Source organism: Engraulis encrasicolus, chromosome 6, assembly GCF_034702125.1.
Source record: "Engraulis encrasicolus isolate BLACKSEA-1 chromosome 6, IST_EnEncr_1.0, whole genome shotgun sequence".
NCBI classification, from domain to species: domain Eukaryota; kingdom Metazoa; phylum Chordata; class Actinopteri; order Clupeiformes; family Engraulidae; genus Engraulis; species Engraulis encrasicolus.
Window position 1 is genome coordinate 32,333,435 of NC_085862.1, and position 19,555 is coordinate 32,352,989.

Below are 19,555 nucleotides of genomic sequence, written 5' to 3' on the forward strand. Positions count from 1 at the left end.
AAAAGTTTTACTTATGGTGTTTCAGCCTCTGGTTTCATGAAATGCAATGGGAAGTATTTTGGCGCCACCTGGTGGAGTTACTAAACAGTGGTGTCACAGAATAGTAAATTCAGTTCGAAACATGGCGGCGCCCTTTGGTCACTCTCGGCTGTCAACGTAGAGGGCACAATGTGAGGACCCGAGAGGGAAATATTTTGATAAGAGAACACATACTGGTAAAATAGTTTACTTCTGACATGCATGGTGTTATTTCAATAATGTTGGGTTTAAAATAGTGTCCGTGTAGGTTATGCTAAACGTCCAATGCTAACATCCTCCCATCTGTCTATTTATGTTTGGACAATTGAGTTAGGTACCAGACTTGGCATTTGGCAGCAACTGAATGCTCCTTATTGTAAGCAGGTTGTCCCGCCGCAAATTAGGCCTACTGCTTAATCGTAGGAGCTCCAAAGATTTATGTAGAATCCAAGTAAGGCTTACAATAACCGGGTACCCTTTGTCACATATAATAATGTCTTCATTTGCCAAACACCGCCTTGCCTTTTAATGGCATTAGTGGTTTGAACCACATCAGTAACAGGATGCCATCAATTTTGCCCTCCGTCTTTCCTCAGCAGCATTCATGTCCAGGTTGAGTGTGGTGTTCGGCGGCTCCAGGGGCATTGGCCGCGCGGTGGCCAGGCTGTTGGCGCAGAAAGGGCACAGGGTCGTGGTGGTCTCCAGAAACGCAGAGCTTGCCCAGGCCACCGCAGCCACTCTGCCAGGAGGTAAATAAAGAAGCCCCCAACACACACACACACACACACACACACACACACACACACACACACACACACACACACACACACACACACACACACACACACACTGACAGAGAGGAGCCACTCTCTAAATGTCTGTCAACCAAATCTGAATGGTAAACACCTCATTTTAACTAACTTTTCAGATAAATAATGACAGCAGGCCTATAGCAGTGTTTGAGACAGTCAGGTTGTGGCCTGGGTAGTTTCTTAGAAGGAGTCTGCTCAAGGACCTGAAGTGCTGTGCTGTTTGAGTGGTCCTGTGGCAAGATTCCATGCCAGCTTTAAATTGGGTACATTTGATTTCAGAAGGAAAGCAGCTCCCTCGGGTCTTGGATTATACAAATAAAGATCTCCAATGAGAATTTGTGCAGCATCTTCACTCCCACATACGTACCTTGCCCATAATGCCTCTCTATGCTGTTGCCCTCTGAATTGGTATCAGGTGGTTTTCGCTCTCTGAGTGCGTTACAATATGCGACCCTTGCCTCCTCCACTTGTGCTTGTCTCCTCGCCCAACCTCCTGGCCCCTCCTCCGTGGAGAAACCGATAAAGTTTCCCAGCTGTCAGCTGTTGGATTTTAGCCATTTTGTTCCAAACGTTGTAAACCCATTTCCAAATCATTTTCCAAACTTACTATGTGTTGGCTAGAATCCAGCGTGTTCTTTTTAAAGAGTCAGAGAGCATGGTGTCCAATTCTTGATTTCAGCGGGTTTATTTATCCAAAGCATCTGGCATGAAATTACAAATAATTAAAGCATTTTTTGCATTCTGTTCTTCTGTGACCTCACCCTAACAGCAACAGCCTAGGAGAATTCTGTCTTTCCCTAGTGTATCTGTCTTTTTGTAGTAGAGTGACCATCCCCCGTCTGTCTCCAAGCTGTGGGGGCTCCCATTGTGTCCAGGTAAACCTAGGCCCCTTGGCCAGACCTCCTGAGGTGTGTCTTGATCACACAGAGAAAGTGGGTTGGATGTGGCTGGTAACCCTTCGCAAAATATACAGCATATGATCATGACCCTTATTAAATATTCTCAATGTCAATTTACAAAAATGTATGCCAATATATTTTCAATTCCCTCTCTTGATTCGATTCAACATCGAATCACAAAAAAAATATCTTAGCATGTCCATCTGCCATGTCTTTATCTGAAATGCAATCGAACGGCTATCACTTGGGTTATGGTTGGAGATTCATAGGCCTACCCATAGTAGCCTATAGGTATTGAAATGCAAAAATTCTGTTCAACCCAAAACAACAGTTCAAAAATAAACAACCAAACCTAAAAGAAGAATACAAAACAAGAACTAAAAATGCAGTCAATATATTGTCACCCCTTTTCTCTGGAGTCCCTCTCTTCAACTGAAAAAATATCGTGGCAACATCATAAAAATAGAAATGTTCTTTTTTGCCCCCGAGAGTGTCAGCTATGGTGAAGTGCTTCTCAATAGTTTGTTAAACTCTTTAATAGGAATGATAAGCCCAAAGAAAGAAAGAAAGAAAGAAAGAAAGAAGAATAAAAGAAAAATTCAAAATTGTTCCAAAATTGCATTTTCATCGCATCACCCAGAGAGCTATAAAGACAATCCACAACAAAAACCTGGAATAAAAGAAAATGTTTGCGCACCATTTATCATGTCAGACCCTGCCCAACTTTTATGTCACACTTTCCATGGGTTGAGAAACCATAAAAACGTAAAAACCATAAACCATAAATAAAATTTTTTTTTAAAAATGCATTTCTGAAACAACAGCAAAAAATTCAATTTCAGCCCTTTGCCTCTTTACTAATCTAAATTCATAAATCAACTTTCAACTTCCAAAAAAATCTGAATTCTTAGAAGGGGGAATATTACTTCTCTTTGAAAGAAGAAGGGGGGGAATACTTCTCTTAGAAAGCTAAAGATACAGTCAATGACATGTCCCTTATTCATCCACCATTGACAATGAAAATAAACTCTCCCTCTCTTTAATCTGTATGGCACAGCCAAACAGATTAATCTTTAAAATAGTGGAGGTGTGTGCCAAAGTTTATGTAAGTTATCCCTTCAACAAGCAGAGTGCACCCCCTTGTTTCCAACTCTAGGACTTTGTCGTCCCATATCATAGATCGAACCAGCGTAGTTCTTTGTGTCCCGTCATGGACACCCTACAGTACTTTGCTCAATGCCCTGGCAGAGAACCACAGTTCTCCCATCTGACTCCGTATAAATCTCCTTGGATTTCTCAACGTTTGCAACTGCCAGACAATAGAGAGCGCGTACTTTACTTCATGACACCTGGTTTCCTCCAAGTTGACCGCTGATTGATCACATGGTTGCACTCTGTTGAGATTCTGTATCAATTTAAACTATGGCACCTCACCGCCTCTGGGTTTTGAGCCCAAATTTTGGAAATAAAATTAGAACTGGGGGATGAACTTGGAAGACGGCAAAGTCTGTACAATAGCTGTTTAATTAAAGTTTCATGTTAAAATGGCATTGTTTATGACTTATCGCTGAATATTACTTTTTATAACTTTTTAGTTTTCTTAAAAACCCATATCAATTACCCATATCATAACATACCTAACCAAAGTGAGTTTTCTTGTTTAATAAAAACAAAATGTATAAAGGGAAAATTGGTGAAGTCAACTAAAGAAATAAAGCACTGTTTAAAGTAACCCAAAACGATGAAAATATAGTCATGGAAACTATAAACTAGAAATCCTATGAAGCTTATTTTAATATAGTATCTCTAACTCCTGCATTTTGATGGAACATAACCAAATAAAGTCATATTTTCCTGAAAGAAGAACACGTTGTAACAAGAAAGCCACCTCTCTAAAAAGCTGAAAATGATTCCTTTGTAACCCAAATAGTAAATAAAATGTTGAAAAATATCCATTTGAAACCCAAATAGTAAATAAAAATGTTTCTTACTTCAAAACCAAACTCTTTGTTGACCAAAAAGAGAAAGAAAGACCCATCTGTTTTTTTTAAATAAAGGAAAACACCGCTTATTAAAAGAAAAATGCTCACAAAGAGGTTCAAATTGATTCATTTGAAAACCAAATCAAGACGTAAAATGAAAGCATTATCAAAACCAACTTGAAGAAACCGAATGAATAAACTCAAATCAATAAATGAAACAACCCAAAAAATGTGTAAAATAAATGTCATGACGTCACTGTAAGTAGGCCTCTGTTAAATTGCCATATTAACCATGTTCTTCTCATTTTTTTTTTTTTTAATTCAACCTTTGCACGTGCACTCTCAATTTTTTACATGAACACACATAACACAGAGACAGACATAGGGCCCATTGACATACAATGACAGACACACAAGGAATACATATATGTTAGTCTCCTGTTCTTGGGGAAAAAAGGGAATGAAACCTGAAGTTAATCAACCATGGTTACTTCTTGATGATAACCTGTTATGACACACTGGTTCCTTCTTATCGTTAACCTGTAGATTAAATCAAATTCACATATAGCATACAAAACAAGAGATATGTTCACATTCCCCAATGTGTATCGGTCCCCTGGTTTCACTCCATGGTCATGTTCCTGAAAGGACTAAATGATTAAGGCAATTCAGAGTATATTCCTCTCTAGGTGTCGACTCCCAATCTCATTGTCTCCAGACATCCTGAAGGGATTAGGTCAACAACGAGCTTTGCACAACAGGCAACCGTATCCTGTTATCGTCTCCTAAGAAGAAAAAAAAAATGGACAATTAGTTAATCTTCACTTAATTAAATCACACGAAACCAGGTCGATTAAATGCAACTTAATCCTTTTTCAAAACAAATTGTATGATTTTTCCAAACCTGAATGAATTAAAATTATTGCTAATTGATATCCAAAATTTGAAAACCTTGCCCATTTCATACAATTCTTTTATCACCCCAGTGTCAGTCAGGTTTCTGCTCCACCTCTAATGAATACGGCCAATTCCCCAGGGTGTCAAAGGACCCCAGGGTGTCGACGCCCCCCAAGGCATGCCCATACCCAAATTCTGAAACCCTGATCCATGGTGTGGCGAGGGTTGTGGTAATAGGTACGCTTGCTGTGGGGTATACCCATAACCCCTTCTATATTGATTTGGGATGTTTGGGAACCCTCTCCACTGCACTTTGGGGCACATTCTCTTCCAATGACCCAACTCACCACAGCCATGGCATTTGTCCCATGACCTACGCCAACCAGTCCTATGCCTCCTGCCCAATTCCCCTGGACCTCTTTTCGCTTGGTGGAGGGTCTGTTGAACCATTTGATACTCAGATTTATTTTTTGTGTCACCCACTCTGTTGCGAGCCTCCTCTAACTGCAGTTTCAATAGTTCCAGTCGTGCTGCGTCTGTCTCCTCTTTTGCCTCCTGCTCCTTAGCTCTTTGTATCTTCATGTGATGTTTCAAGTGCCTTTCCCATTGTTCAGTGGTACACCCTGCCAGGTCCGGATTGTCCTCCATGGCCTTTCGAATTGTTTTGGGTACGCTTCCCATGATGGCTTTTCTGAATTGCAATGTCTGCCACTGTCCAGAGCCAGGGTGACACCCTGCTCTATCAGTCCAAATGTCCTTGCACCTGATCAGAAATTCTGATATGTCTTCATTTTCTTTCATGGTGAATGAGTGTGTGTGTGTGGTCCCTGTAGGAACAGGAAACTTTGCTCGCATAGCTCCTCCCAACTGTGTAGCATGAGAAGTGAATGATTCTGAATCCGCCAAATTGGTTGTACCTGCAATGGTCTCTATCTGCATAACATCAAAGCTGGTCACTTGTCTCTCCAATATTGCTCTCCAATCTCCAATAGCAAGCTTGTGACCCAAAGTAAGTTGAAAAAACTTGCTCATCCATGCCCCTCCCCCTTCTGACGGAGGGGGCATTTTTTCAACGATGCAGTTCATGTCAGTGAAGGAGAATGGTTTGTACTTCTCTCCCCCCTGGGGGTCTTTGCATATCAATGGCAACATGTTCTGAGGCACAGGTAGTGGTGACTCCACTGTGTCTCTGCTTTCGTTTGTCTTTCTCGTTTCACAACATGCCCCTGTCTCCACTTTTGAGTGCAACTTGCTCCTTCCATTTCCTGTCTCTCTTTCCACTGTCTTTAGACACTGCTGTGATAATTTAGTAGGAGTTTGTTTCACTTCTTCCAAGACATTTGCAAAGTATGATGCTGGTGCGGGTGGCAGAGATACTGAGGTGGGTCTGTTTTGTATCAACAAAAGTTGATTCTCTGGGCATGTCTCCGATTTTGTCTGTGCAAATTTCAAAGCTGCGCTGGCTAATGACATATTATGGAGGCAACTCCTTTTGTACTCTAATTGTTCCTTCTCCCTTTTCCAGTTATCTCTGAAAGAGAACCTGGACTGCTTCCTGTTTTTTCATGTTCCTCCAACTGAATTTGGGCATACTGTACTGCTTTGATGAGATGTGGCAACAGGTCACGCTTTTCAGTATCTCTTGGCACATGCTTTTGCCTCCTCAACTCTTCCCAAATTTTGTCATACTTTTCTCCCGTTCCTTTCCTTTCCTTTTCAATCGATGCAGCCATAAGCTGTTGTTTTATGGCTTCCCATTGACCCTTCACAGTGGATGTTAGCACTGGAGGTAATCCTCTGAAGTCACCCTTTCCTCCAAGGTCCATTATGTTTATGTCTTAACTCCTCCTTTACTGCTAAACTCCTTGAGCTTAGTTAGTTAAAATTAATTCTTTCAATGATTAACATACAAAGGAGACTGCTATTCAATTCACATAGAAATAGGCAACATTCACACTGTAACTACCAAATTCCACTCTTAACTAAACATCCGATTAAATCTCTCATGGTCAACCTACACCGATTCCCACAATGCAGTTGTAACAATACCAACACATTCAACGAGGCCCACACTTCAAGCACCATTTTCCCCAGCTATAAACACTCCAATAAATAACCAGCAATGCAATATTCCCAACAAATGCTACCACAATACTTCCCCAGCAACGTAACTCAGAGCAATGTAATCTCAACACAGTCCAGTATCCACACAACAATCAGCCAATAATACATGTGCCATCCATTATATCAACAAAATATGGGCCCCTCTGCCCAGCCATAATGATTGTTCGTATTTTTTTTTTTTTTTGCATGACCTTTGCCTTAAGCCAGTGTTCCATATGTATTTCTTGTGCACTTTAACCTTAATGCTTTAACCATTTGTTTAGACATGCCTACAGTAGGGTGACAACAATAAAACCTTGATCTGCCCAATAACAGTACTTAGATAAATCATTGGTCTGCTTACCATTTGATTACACATTGTAGCGGCTGTTAGTTGTTGTCACCCAACTGCCCCTTCGTCCATTTCTTGTCTTTTTGTCCACCAGCTCTCCTTCTTTATCACAAGTCGGGGTCACCAATTGTTGGATTTTAGCCATTTTGTTCCAAACGTTGTAAACCCATTTCCAAATCATTTTCCAAACTTACTATGTGTTGGCTAGAATCCAGCGTGTTCTTTTTAAAGAGTCAGAGAGCATGGTGTCCAATTCTTGATTTCAGCGGGTTTATTTATCCAAAGCATCTGGCATGAAATTACAAATAATTAAAGCATTTTTTGCATTCTGTTCTTCTGTGACCTCACCCTAACAGCAACAGCCTAGGAGAATTCTGTCTTTCCCTAGTGTATCTGTCTTTTTGTAGTAGAGTGACCATCCCCCGTCTGTCTCCAAGCTGTGGGGGCTCCCATTGTGTCCAGGTAAACCTAGGCCCCTTGGCCAGACCTCCTGAGGTGTGTCTTGATCACACAGAGAAAGTGGGTTGGATGTGGCTGGTAACCCTTCGCAAAATATACAGCATATGATCATGACCCTTATTAAATATTCTCAATGTCAATTTACAAAAATGTATGCCAATATATTTTCACAGCCTAGCCACAACAACTTTTGCGGGACTGTTTTTCATTCACCATCCTAATTGCAAATGAGAAGTAGGCTTTACAGTTGAGCTTTTGCAAGATATTGAAATATAATGCTGTGGTCAGTGATGTCATCATGACATATTACTTCCTGGTACGAGGAGACAGGCACAAGTGGAGGAGGCAAGGTCGCATATTGTAACGCGCCCTCTGTGTGTGTGTGTGTGTGTGTGTGTGTGTGTGTGTGTGTGTGTGTGTGTGTGTGTGTGTGTGTGTGTGTGTGTGTGTGTGTGTGTGTGTGTGTGTGTGTGTGTGTGTGTGTGTGTGTGTGTGTGTGTGTGTGTGTGTGTGTGTGTGTGTGTTTGTGGTTTGTGTCTTGCTCCCTGTACATAGAGGACCATGTGGCTCTGAGCTGCGACGTCTCCAAGGAGCAGGAGGTGCAGAAGACGTTTGAGACCATCCAGAAAAGCTGTGGCTCGGTGGGGTACCTGGTCAATGCTGCTGGCATCAACAAGTATGGCCCACATATTATAATAATAAACATGTTGTAATTAGGCTTCTGATGAGCAACTTATTCAACCAATAACCCCCCCACACCCCTCAGACCCAAAATGCTAAAATAATACTGCAGATTGTTTGTGCTATGTTTGTGCCGGATTGTGCTGTAAAAAAAAAGTGTTTGTGCTATTATTGAAATAATCACATAATAATAGCATAATAATAAAATAAAACGGCTGTAACTTTGCAATCGTTAATTGTCACAGCACAAATGAGCACAAACGTTTTATTTCAGCATTTTGGGTCTGAGGGGGGGCCAGCTTCACGCAGGTGAAAAGGTTCCGTCTTTACACATTTAACTCTCTCTCTCTCTCTCTCTCTCTCTCTCTCTCTCTCTCTCTCTCTCTCTCTCTCTCTCTCTCTCTCTCTCTCGTGTGTGCTTGGTGTTTTCAATAGGGATGGGCTGTTGCTGAGGACTCGTCCAGATGACATGGTGTCCGTGCTACACACCAACCTGCTGGGCTCCATGCTGACCTGCAGGGCGGCGCTCAGGAGCATGCTGACGCAGGGGGGAGCCATCGTCAACATAGGTCACACCCTCACCTTCACCCACCCCTATATCACTGTATTGTAATACAGTACCTCACACACTCACTACTAATGCCCGCATGATATTGCTCAGGAGCATGCTAGGCTAGGGGGGGAGCCATCATCAGCACAAGCCATTAATGTAGGGTGACCAGACGTCCCGGTTTAACTGGGACAGTCCAGGTTTGGAGTTGTGTGTCCCAGGTCCCAAGCAAACTCTTCAAATATGTCCTGGTTTTGGCCCCCCGCTACATTGCGCTACATGTCTATCAGGGTAAATATATGAAAATATAACATGTTTACCTGACACAATTAATGGCAGCCAGCCCTTGTATAGAAAGTCTGAAGGCGTCAGTTGTGATTTGTCATTCCTCCTCCTAAAATTGATTAGAATGCAGGAAATTGCATCTAAAAAATATTTTTTTTTCTGGGGGAGGTCCCCCAGACCCGCCCTCCAAATATTGTCCTTTCTCACGTGCGAAGTGTCCCATTTTCAGACTACAAAAATCTGGTCATCATACATTAATGGCTCTTTGATGGGATCCAGACTATAGTGGATTGTTTCCTTCAAAGAGCCATTCATAAAGAGGCTCTTCAGAATGTTTTTTAAATTATTCAGTTTTAAGAGGATAGTATTTTTGATTCCACCTCTTGTCCTCCTTCTTCTAAAAAACCTTTCTGCCACTCTCTGAGGCAGACACATGGTTTTCCCCCAAATTAAAGTACTCACGTGAAGGGTCATTTTCAAAATGAACGAAAACGGAAAGGAGTGTCTCGGAACTGGTATTCGGTTCCCATCGGTATAGGAGCTGTTCAAAAGAACCGACTGGTTCACAAACGTCACAGGATGACACCTGACCCCAGAAGTGACCTGACTCCGACCAATGCAATAGCTTACACACTCACTACTGCCAGTGACGGTGTAATAGTGATCTGGATCATGCTGGGACAGAGTGGAGCTAACGTCAACATTAGTGACATGACACCAGTGTGTTATTGTACAATAAGCACCATAAGCATGGATGACCTGACCCCCTCACCAACAGCATTGACCTGACCCCCTCACCAACAGCATATTGTATAATACTGTACGTACATTGCATAAGACATGAGAGACACTCTTATTCCACGTTGACCTGATACACTCACCACCAGTAACATTGTATTAAATTACTCAGCATTACTATTAGTGGACAACATTTAGTGGCTCTTATCTCAAATAGGTGACATGATACGCTCCCCACCTGTACATAAGCAGCAGAAGCCTTTATCCAACATACAGTATGTAGATTAGCTGCCACACTCATAACCTGAGACACTCACCACTTGTACTGTATATTACATTACATTGACTGATGCTTTTATACAAAATGTTTAAAAAGTCATTTAGGGCAGCCATGGCCTAATGTTCAAGGAGTTGGTCTCAGGATCGGAAGGTTACGCGTCATCCTCTTCAAGTCTGGCCCATATTCACTTGTATGGTTAATAGCAATATACGCGGACAAACTGTTAATGGAAAATCTATCTTTAATAGTTTGTCCGCTTCAATTGCTAGAAATCCACAGGAGAGCAAATGCATCTGTTATCCATACAATTGAACACTGTTACTAATCAAATTATGGAATTACGTTAGCTGTTAGCTTTTAACCCGTGGATTTCCCGTTTTTATGCAATGTCCCTATTGTCCATGACCCCCCTTCAGTACCTCCACGACCCCCCTAGGGGTCCTGACCTCCAGTTTGGGAACCACTGCTCTTCAATCTCATACATAGCTGAAGGTCTTGAGCAGAAGTAAATTATTACAAGGACACTGCATCCTCTCATGGTGCGCATCCTGTAGAACACCAAATGGAAAATAAAGGCATAGCTGAAACATTTGTGTCCTGCTGCTCAGTGAAAATAAATGTAAACAGAAGAGTGCTATCCATCTTTCTTTTCTATTTGAAGTTCTTGAGCACTGTTTGGTCCTCCACATATTGTAACCAATACCTGAATACCTCACATAAATCACCTTGGATAGCAGTGTCAGTTTGCATAGTGGAATGTGAAATATTTGATAAACAAGATTCATAACAGACATGCAGAGAAACATGCAGATGAAAAGGGAGGCACTGTCCGAAGAGAAGAGTGCTCAGCTTCTTATAGCCTCAGCACAGCAGCATACAGCACATGTACTGTACAGTACTGTGCTGTACAAAGGCTAAATGGCAGTAACTACATATTTTGGTCAAATTGAGTTTAGGCTGCAAATGGTCTTCATAACACGTCCTTTATCTTGAGACAAAAGCCTTATGGCCCATTTGTGTCCCGTTTTAGAGATCTCGCCATGTCAAATTTGCAGCAATGTCAATATCCAACTTATACTACCAATACCTTGATGTCCTTTTTCTCAGTTTCAATGTTGATATAGTTACTGCACATTTCCTTTGAGGGCAGTGTAGGCTACATGCCTGCTGCTCACTTGTCAGAAAGCTCAGTTATATTACTGTCATTCCAAACCCGCCGAACAGTCATTAAAGATGATGTTATATTGTAATCCATTTGAAAGACGGTCAGAAGATCACTTTGCCAATTCAATAAGAGAACGCTTGACCGCTGTGGATATACAGTGGTTTCCTGAAGTTGTCGGCTGTACAGGAGGGTTGAAGTTTTCTCTTGTGGTTTACCATTTTGGCCAAGAGAAAAGTGAACGCAATGAAAGGCCTTTTTAGATCCAGTCATAAACTTCATATCTCCAGATGGCTGTCTTTATTACCCAACTATAAACGAATATATAGCCTACTGGATTAACACTGATGGTGGTCACAATTACATGTCATTCATTTCACTTTCATACGAAACCTTGTAAATGCCAGTCGTCCTACATCATTGACAGAAATGAATCCATATGTAACCCACACTAATTATGTCCATTATGTTATTTCATCGTCAATTGGCACAAAAGCAACATAATGCACATGGGACGGTTTGCCCTTCTCAAAGCATGGCATAAAGTCTCAAAGCTGTAGATAATTTAGTGAAAAAATGTGGACGGCCTTGAAGCCAACCCATCTTGGTTTGGGCTGAGGTTTCCTGCTTGAAACTGGAGCTGCTTGAAGAGCATAGTCTGTACATGCAGCACATCGTTTATCATTCTACATACATCAATGAGATGTTATTTCAACATGCATGATAACATGCAGACAGTGCATCCCCTGAAATGTATGGACCGTGGTATGAACATCAGCAAGTACTAGGGTTTTTGTAGAGACATTTGTCTCAGATAAAAGCTGGCAGTTTCTGTCAGTATTACTGAGTAATATGCTGAACAGCTAGACTGAGAAATGGCTCTCAGCTCTGCTCCCCTTTTAGACCAGGGCTTCTCAAATATTTTTTTTGGTGCTAGGTACCCCTAATAGAGCTTAACCCATATTGTCCTAAGCCCTTTTTGAGAAAGGGTGCCCTCTACCTATTACATCTAAAATATCTCAGCCTCCGAAGCACATACAAACATGAAATGAGTTACATTTAAAAGTTAGGACCCTTGTTTTGCCTTAGAATGTGTTCATTCAGCTCTAACGTACCCACAATTTTCATAAAACATCTCAAATCTCAAGATCCTGAATGCAGCGTATACAGTGAGGAGAATAAGTATTTGATCCCTTGCTGATTTTGTTGGTTTGCCCACTAATAAAGACATGATCAGTCTTTAATGTTAATGATAATATGTATTCTAATATGGAGAGACAGAATATAAAAAAGAAAATCCAGAAATTAACTCTAAAGAATATATAATAATTGATTTATATTTAATTGAGGGAAATAAGTATTTGATCCCCTGCCAACCATTAAGAGTTCTGTTCCCGCAGATCAAATGGCACTTCCAATCAACTTGTTATCTGAATTGAACACACCTGTTAATAGTAACCTGCACAAAAGACACATTGAATCTGCAAAATCAGTCCATAGAATCAGTCAATCAATCAAACTAAACTTGCCAACATGGGACAGACCAAAAAGCTGTCAGATGATGTCAGGGACAAGATTTTAGAACTCAACAAGGCTGAAATGGGCTCCTGGATATTAAAGAGCAAACTGTTGGTGCATTTCTTCCCAATTTTAGGACATACAAAATGATCATCAATCATCAATCTTAGGCCTATCTCTGGTTCCATACAAGATTTGACCTTGTGGGAATTTAATAACCAGAAAAATGGAGATAAAGCACCTTAAAACTGTATGGGAGGAGCTAGGAAATGATCTCAAGGCAGCTGGGACCTCAATCACTAAGAAAACTATTGGAAACACTTGATACCACAGCGGATTAAAATATTGCAGTGCATGTATGGTACCCCGGCTTCAGAAGGAACCTGTTCAGGCTCACCTGAGGTTTGCCAATGAACATCAAACTGGATTAGGATATGATTGGGAGGTGCTGGAATCAGATGGCGACAAAATCAAACTGTTTGGCATTAACACAACTCGATGTGTTTGGAGGAAGAGAAATGCTGCCTATGATCCCAAGAACAACACCTTCTCCAACATCATAAATGAAAGTGGTAACATTATGTTTTGAGGTTGTTTGTCTGGCCAAGACACAGGACAACTTCACATCATCAAGAAATGGATGGAAGGAGACATGTAAACGTACAATGCTGCATGCCAACCTCTTTCCCACCACCACTAGACTGAAGGTGGGTCATGGATTGGCCTCCCAATATGATAATAATCCATAACATACAGCCCAAGCAACGAAGAAGTAGCTCAAGCAGAAGCATATTAAGGTCATGAAGTGGCCTAGACAGTTTCCAAACATTAACCCTATACTAATCCTGTGAAGGGAACAGAAGCTCCCATTTGGCAAGCTACAGTCATACAACTTAAGTGATTTAGAGATGATCTGCAAAGAAAAGCGGACAAAAATCCTTTCTAATATATCCACAAACATTGTCATTAACTGAAAGAAACATCTGACCTCTGTATGAGAAAACAAGGGCTTTGCCACCAAGTAATTTTGTCTTCTTTGACTAGAGGGGTCAAATACTTATTTTCCTCAATGGAATACAAATCAATTAAAATATATTCTTCAAAGTTATTTTCTGGATTTTCTTTTTGATATTCTGTCTCTCCATATTAAAATACATTTTATCATTAATATTATAGAATGATCATGTCTTTATTAGTGGGCAAACCTACAAAATCAGCAAGGGATCAAATACTTATTCTCCTCACTGTATGTGTCTCCAGGGCACAATGGGTTAAAGGTGCACTGTGTAAGATGGTGGCCAGAGTAGGTATTGCAACTATGCGGTTAAGTGAAACGATGCTGTCTACTGCCAACTTTTCATGAATATTTACTAATTAATGAGCTAATATTTACTAGTATGACCAAAGTACAGTTCGTATTTCAGCTAAAAATGCTAATTTCTGGAACTTCAAAATGGCGGACCATGGAGAAGATCCCCCTTTTCATGTATGAAAAGTGCATAATAAATACTTTGAATTTGATTGTGGTGGTAAGTATTCATGATAAAGGTAACATAATGATTAGTGAATGGGCAGCATGAATTCTGGAAATAAATTACTAAAAATATTGCACAGTGCACCTTTAACATTTTCCCCTCATTCCCCTCATAATCTCACCATGAAGTCACCTATTTGTTTGAAATAGTCATTTTAATTTAAAATTACTTTCAAACATTATCTTAATGCTGAAGCGCGACCTGCAGTGTGTAGGGAGGGACAGATTTTTGTTGCTTTATCTGGGCCTGTGTGTGTAGCTGTTCCCTCATAGTGCATGGTACTGTAAGCGTTTTCATGTATCAACTTATAAGAAACTTTTTCAGGGACCCCCTGGCAATATGCCTCAGACCCACAGTGGTCCCCGGACCCCATTTTGAGAAACGCTGCCTTAGTCTAAATGCAACGCAGATCTACTGCCAGAAGCAAGGTATCTCAGCAACCCTTTGATATTCAGTTGCAAGCTCTCGTTTCATTTTGCCATAGTAGTAAATATACTGTAGATCCTTCAGATTTTTCCTTTCTTCTGTAGGTCATAAGTTAAGTCTCTGTGTTGGATGTGAAGGAGATATTTATGACCGCATAAGCAACAAAGGCATTTTTGGCCCAAAGGCACACACATGGTAGGAGGACTTTAAGACAGTGCGTGTGTGTAGATTCTGTACTTAGACATGTATACCACTAGGTGGGGCTACGTGTGTTATAGTTGATGTGTTGAGTTCTGGTCTGCACTCTGCATTCCACACTGCATTACATTTGCAGTAAGTGGTGTTTTACCTGACACTCATCCGGAGAGAATTGAACTCAACTGATTATCCTATGCAGCAATCTGCGGTTGGCTGCCTTGGTCAAGGCGTCTTTAAACTATGGTGACACTCTGCCCTGTCCATTAAATTATGATATCTGTCCTCTTTTTTTAAACTCCACTATTTCATGTGGAGTGGTTCATCTGCTATATGGAGATCTAATGAATCTGTCAGTAAGGCTTGTCGAGTGCCAAGACAAATTTAGAAAAGCTATAAACCCACTAATAACTCTAACATTTCTAAGCAACAATTTCCTAAACGGTTTCCTTATCTGTGTCATTCCTTATTATCTGTGTACATCAGATTTCTCATCCTTTTCGAGATAAGAGCTTAACAACCAGGTGTCCAAACCACGCACAGGATATTTTCAGAGAAAGAGTTTATTTTCACTGAAGTATAGTACCCTATGCATTCTTCACCCTACCCTCCTGTCGGCTAATAACATGCTCTGGTAGATGTAGTCTAAGCCTTGTTAACAGAATGCCTTTTATTGACCCTATACACCTGTACTTTATAATGACCGTTATATATCCCTTCTTTCAGCCCATCACATGCTCTACTAAAGGCAGCCATAGCCTTGTCAAAAAAAGATCACTTTTCCCAATGAGATGGGTTTGAAGCCTCTCTCAGCAGTGAAACACATGTGCGTTCTACAATGTTGTTGCCTGTGCTGCAGATTCTTTATTTCTACACAGTAAAATAATGCTGTGTTAATTCAACACTTAGAGAATACTCTGGGACCAAATAAACTATAGAAGATGTTAAATTGACTCTCCAAGTGCTTAATAAACGCTGTGTACTCTACAGAGCTGTCAGATCACAACAAGTTGTATTAAAGTTAGTCTAAGCTTTTCAGAGAAAGTGGCAAATCGTTGCACACTGATAAACACCAAAGCACTAAAAACTAGAAGCACTCAGAGGGGAAGCTGCTTGATAGAACATTTGACTATGTTACACCCTATTGTCATTTTTAAGTCTTTCTGCCTTGTTTTTGTGCAGTTAGAAACTAGGTTGTTTTGCCCCGCAATTTAATTTGTGGTCACTTGGGGCGTCTAGATTTATAGGCCAGCAATGGTGAAGAATCTTTAAAAGTTTCCTGGTTCCTGTTCGAGATCCGTATCAACACCAAATAATTTAATCACTTGTTCCTTGGGTCATTATCAACAACTCCAAAAAGTTTCGTCCAAATCGGTTGATTAGTTTTTGAGTTATGCTGCTGACAAACAGACAGAGAGACAGACAAGCAGACAGACAAACCAACGCGACCGAAAACATTACCTCCTTGGCGGAGGTAAAAAACACAAGATCTAAGCCAACCAGTGCACACAGTGACGTCCTCCTTTCTCTGTATTGTATTTATCACGGTACATTACCAGTACCTGGAAGCTGGCCGTGTGTGCGTGCATAGAGACTTAATTCATTTTTCGTAGCCTAAGGCCCTGTCTTAACTTTGACCTTGTGTTGAGCCGCAGGTTCGGTGGTGGGTCTGAAGGGGAACGCGGGCCAGTGTGTGTACAGCGCCAGCAAGGCCGGCCTGGAGGGCTTCACACGCTCCCTGGCCAAGGAGGTCGCCTCCAGGAATGTCCGAGTCAATCTCCTCGCCCCAGGTACAGTACCGTACTGCACTACGCAGCTCTTCCCCTGTCACGAAATTGGACAATACACACACACACATGCTGCAACACAGACACGCACACACACCGATAGGCATACACAGATGTAGACGCACGCACGCACACACGCACACACTCACACACTCTCTATCTCTTTCTCTCTCTCTCACTCTCACTCTTGCTGTCTAACACAGAACACTACACACACACATACACACACACATGCAAATGCTCACATACATCTCCCGTTTCTCCTGACCTTGGTGTGAGAAACAGGCATCATCATCATCATTATTATCACCATGCAGACACACTCCCCAGTATGTGCGTGTCTCTTCCATAGATTAAGCAGGAAGACTCCCCCACTATTGAGACAAATTGCATGCCATCTTGCTGATGTGAGGCGAGGATGGTGAAATGCAGTTCACATTTCAGTTAGCAGTGAAAAACCTCGCTTGCCCCCAACACCCTGCCACACATCTCCCCCAACACATTATGTGTACATAGACGGCTGCTGACAGCTTTGGCTGGGTCCAAGACAAAGACATCTCAAAGCAACCCCCATCTAATAGATACAATGGAATGAGGACCCCCTCTCCTTGGGCCCGCAACTGACCCCCTGACTTCCCAGCATACACGCACACGCACACGCACACGCACAGAGAGATGCACACAAACACACATCAGACAGCACTCTCCTGGCATTGAAAACTAACACCGTGCCGTTGACCTCTCCATCTCCATCTAGGTTTCATCCGCACAGACATGACGGCTGGTCTGGGTCTGCGAGGGCAGCAGCAGGAGGCGGCATCAGCAGCAGCAGCAGTGCCTGATATGGAGCGTCGTATCCCCCTGGGCCGCTTCGGGGAGCCAGAGGAGGTGGCCCAGGCCGTGCTCTTCCTGCTGGAGTCCCCCTACATCACGGGCCAGGTGCTGCTGGTGGACGGGGGACTGCAGCTGGCCATGTAGCCTAGGGCAGAGATGCATCTTGTCACCAGGCAGGCAGGCAGACGCTTAGGGTCCCCAAGCCTCAAGTTGGTGAACAACAGCTCACACTTCACTTCAGTAGTGGCAATTTTGTTTCAAATGTTCATTCCTTTGAATTTTTGCTTGGGGCCCCAGCTAACCCTGCAGTCGGCTCAGAGCCTAGGCCCAGGACATGGACATGTACATGTCGTTTTGGGGCAGGGTGCGCACATACACAAGTCACATACAAGTCATTTTTTTTTTGCAAGTGCCAGACCATAGTGCCAGGCAGTCGAAGAATGTGGGTCTGCCTGCACACTGCCAAAACGAGCTTCAGAAAATAAATGTTTTATAATTAAAACAAGCACCGTTGGATGAACTTTTATTTGTGCACGAAAACAAAATATTAATTTGGTAGCAAATGTGTACAAACACCAGGCTAGATGTGGGGGACATACAATGTTATTCCTCTTTCATTCATTTTATATTCTGCCATCATTTGGCTGGTAGCTGTTATGAATCTGCATCCCTTGGCAGACACGTGGACATTGGCCAACAACCTAACTACATAAGGATAAAGTCAAGACAGGCATCTTGCTGTTCCACCATGTCTGTGTTGTTGCACTTAGCCTGTTTTTAGCTGTTACGTGCAAAGGAGCAAGCCAGTCTAACACACACACACACACACACACACACACACACACACACACACACACACACACACACACACACACACACACACACACACACACACACACACACACACACACACACACACACACACACCATCACACCAACTTAGAGGCTTGTTGTCAGTCAGTGCAGCTGGGGCCATGTCAGGCCATTCTCATGTCATGTTGATGCACTGCATATGGGTAATCAGCATGATCTGGACATTGTCTCTTATCCTGGGCACATGACACATGGATAACGTCCGCCAGTGAAGGGTTTTGGACTTATTCCTGGCCAAGAATTCCTTCTTCTAGGCAGGAGTTAGGAGACACTTAAGCCTCTTTTGCTGGGTACCATCGCCGGCGCCGCCCCTTCTGCATTATAGGCCGCTTTTAAAAAATGGGATTTGTCTCTGTGGTTTGTTTGTAGACAAATGGCTGGTGTTGTAGCTTATGCAACAGGATGATTAAAGCCGAGTTTTCACCCCCTCAGATGTGGCATGCGGAGTCTGTGTGCAGAGATCAGTTTTCTGTTGTTAACCAAAAAAAAAAGAATTACAGCCACGGTTTCTTCGGTTGTAATTAGGCCCTTTATGATTTCCCTTCACCGAAATGAAGGATTGTTGTGGTCACTGCTGCGTTTCTTTTTTGTTGTGCCTGACGCTGAGACTGGCTTATAAGCTGCCTCGCTCCCCACTGACACAAGACACAAGTCTTAAATGTCAGACGCAGACAGATGAATAAAGTAAACGTTTCACTTAAACGCCTTGTCTTTAATTGTTTAATTGCATGTAGATGTGGGTTTGTGCACTACACTGAGAGTACACTGCAGCAGATGCCTGTTAAATGCTGTGAGTGTGTGGGGATGCTGCAATAGTATTGCACAATAACTTGACTTGGGGGTGGGGTGGGGGGGTGGTCTTCAAGGCCTGTGTGTCTGTGTGTGTGTCGCGGAGGTTTGGGTTGAATGGTTCTAATTACCAGAACAGAACAACCAAAAAAAAAAATGTTTCACGAAGATTCCTGAGCTTCATAGTTCACACATGATGATCCTTGGAATTGCGTTCCGCCATCTTGGTATGGCGAAGATCGCGTGTCAGTGGCTCGATCTGGTTTTCATCCCTGACATGACTGAGGGGAGACCAGTCTGGAGTATCGTGTTGCATCTCTAGTCTCCTGGGACACACCCCCCTATTTACCCTCTCCTCATCTACCCACCCACCCCCCACC

At 42.2% G+C, this 19,555-nt stretch overlaps 1 protein-coding gene across 6 annotated transcripts; it reads left to right on the forward strand.

Annotated features, from left to right (window-relative positions):
* The first annotated feature begins 108 nt into the window (after nucleotides 1–108).
* Nucleotides 109–19,080, forward strand: cbr4 (carbonyl reductase 4). 6 transcript variants are annotated; one of them, XM_063201306.1, is made up of 6 exons: nucleotides 109–170; nucleotides 615–767; nucleotides 8,078–8,198; nucleotides 8,639–8,772; nucleotides 16,548–16,682; nucleotides 17,437–19,080. In XM_063201306.1, exons 2-6 carry the CDS (start codon nucleotides 623–625, stop codon nucleotides 17,655–17,657), a joined length of 756 nt encoding a protein of 251 aa, XP_063057376.1. In that variant the 5' UTR covers nucleotides 109–170; nucleotides 615–622; the 3' UTR covers nucleotides 17,658–19,080. The 6 variants fall into 6 exon arrangements, with proteins under 6 accessions (XP_063057376.1, XP_063057375.1, XP_063057374.1 ...); XM_063201305.1 differs by having other exon boundaries at nucleotides 112–215; XM_063201304.1 differs by having other exon boundaries at nucleotides 112–215; nucleotides 618–767.
* The last annotated feature ends 475 nt before the right edge of the window (nucleotides 19,081–19,555 follow it).

Excerpts from the sequence above, each read along its gene's own strand:
- cbr4 (XM_063201306.1), top strand. The coding sequence starts at position 623 with ATGTCCAGGTTGAGTGTGGTGTTCGGCGGCTCCAGGGGCATTGGCCGC. Across the intron at positions 8,199-8,638 it reads AATGCTGCTGGCATCAACAA|GGATGGGCTGTTGCTGAGGA; the intron begins GTATGGCCCACA and ends TGTTTTCAATAG. Across the intron at positions 8,773-16,547 it reads GGGAGCCATCGTCAACATAG|GTTCGGTGGTGGGTCTGAAG; the intron begins GTCACACCCTCA and ends GTTGAGCCGCAG.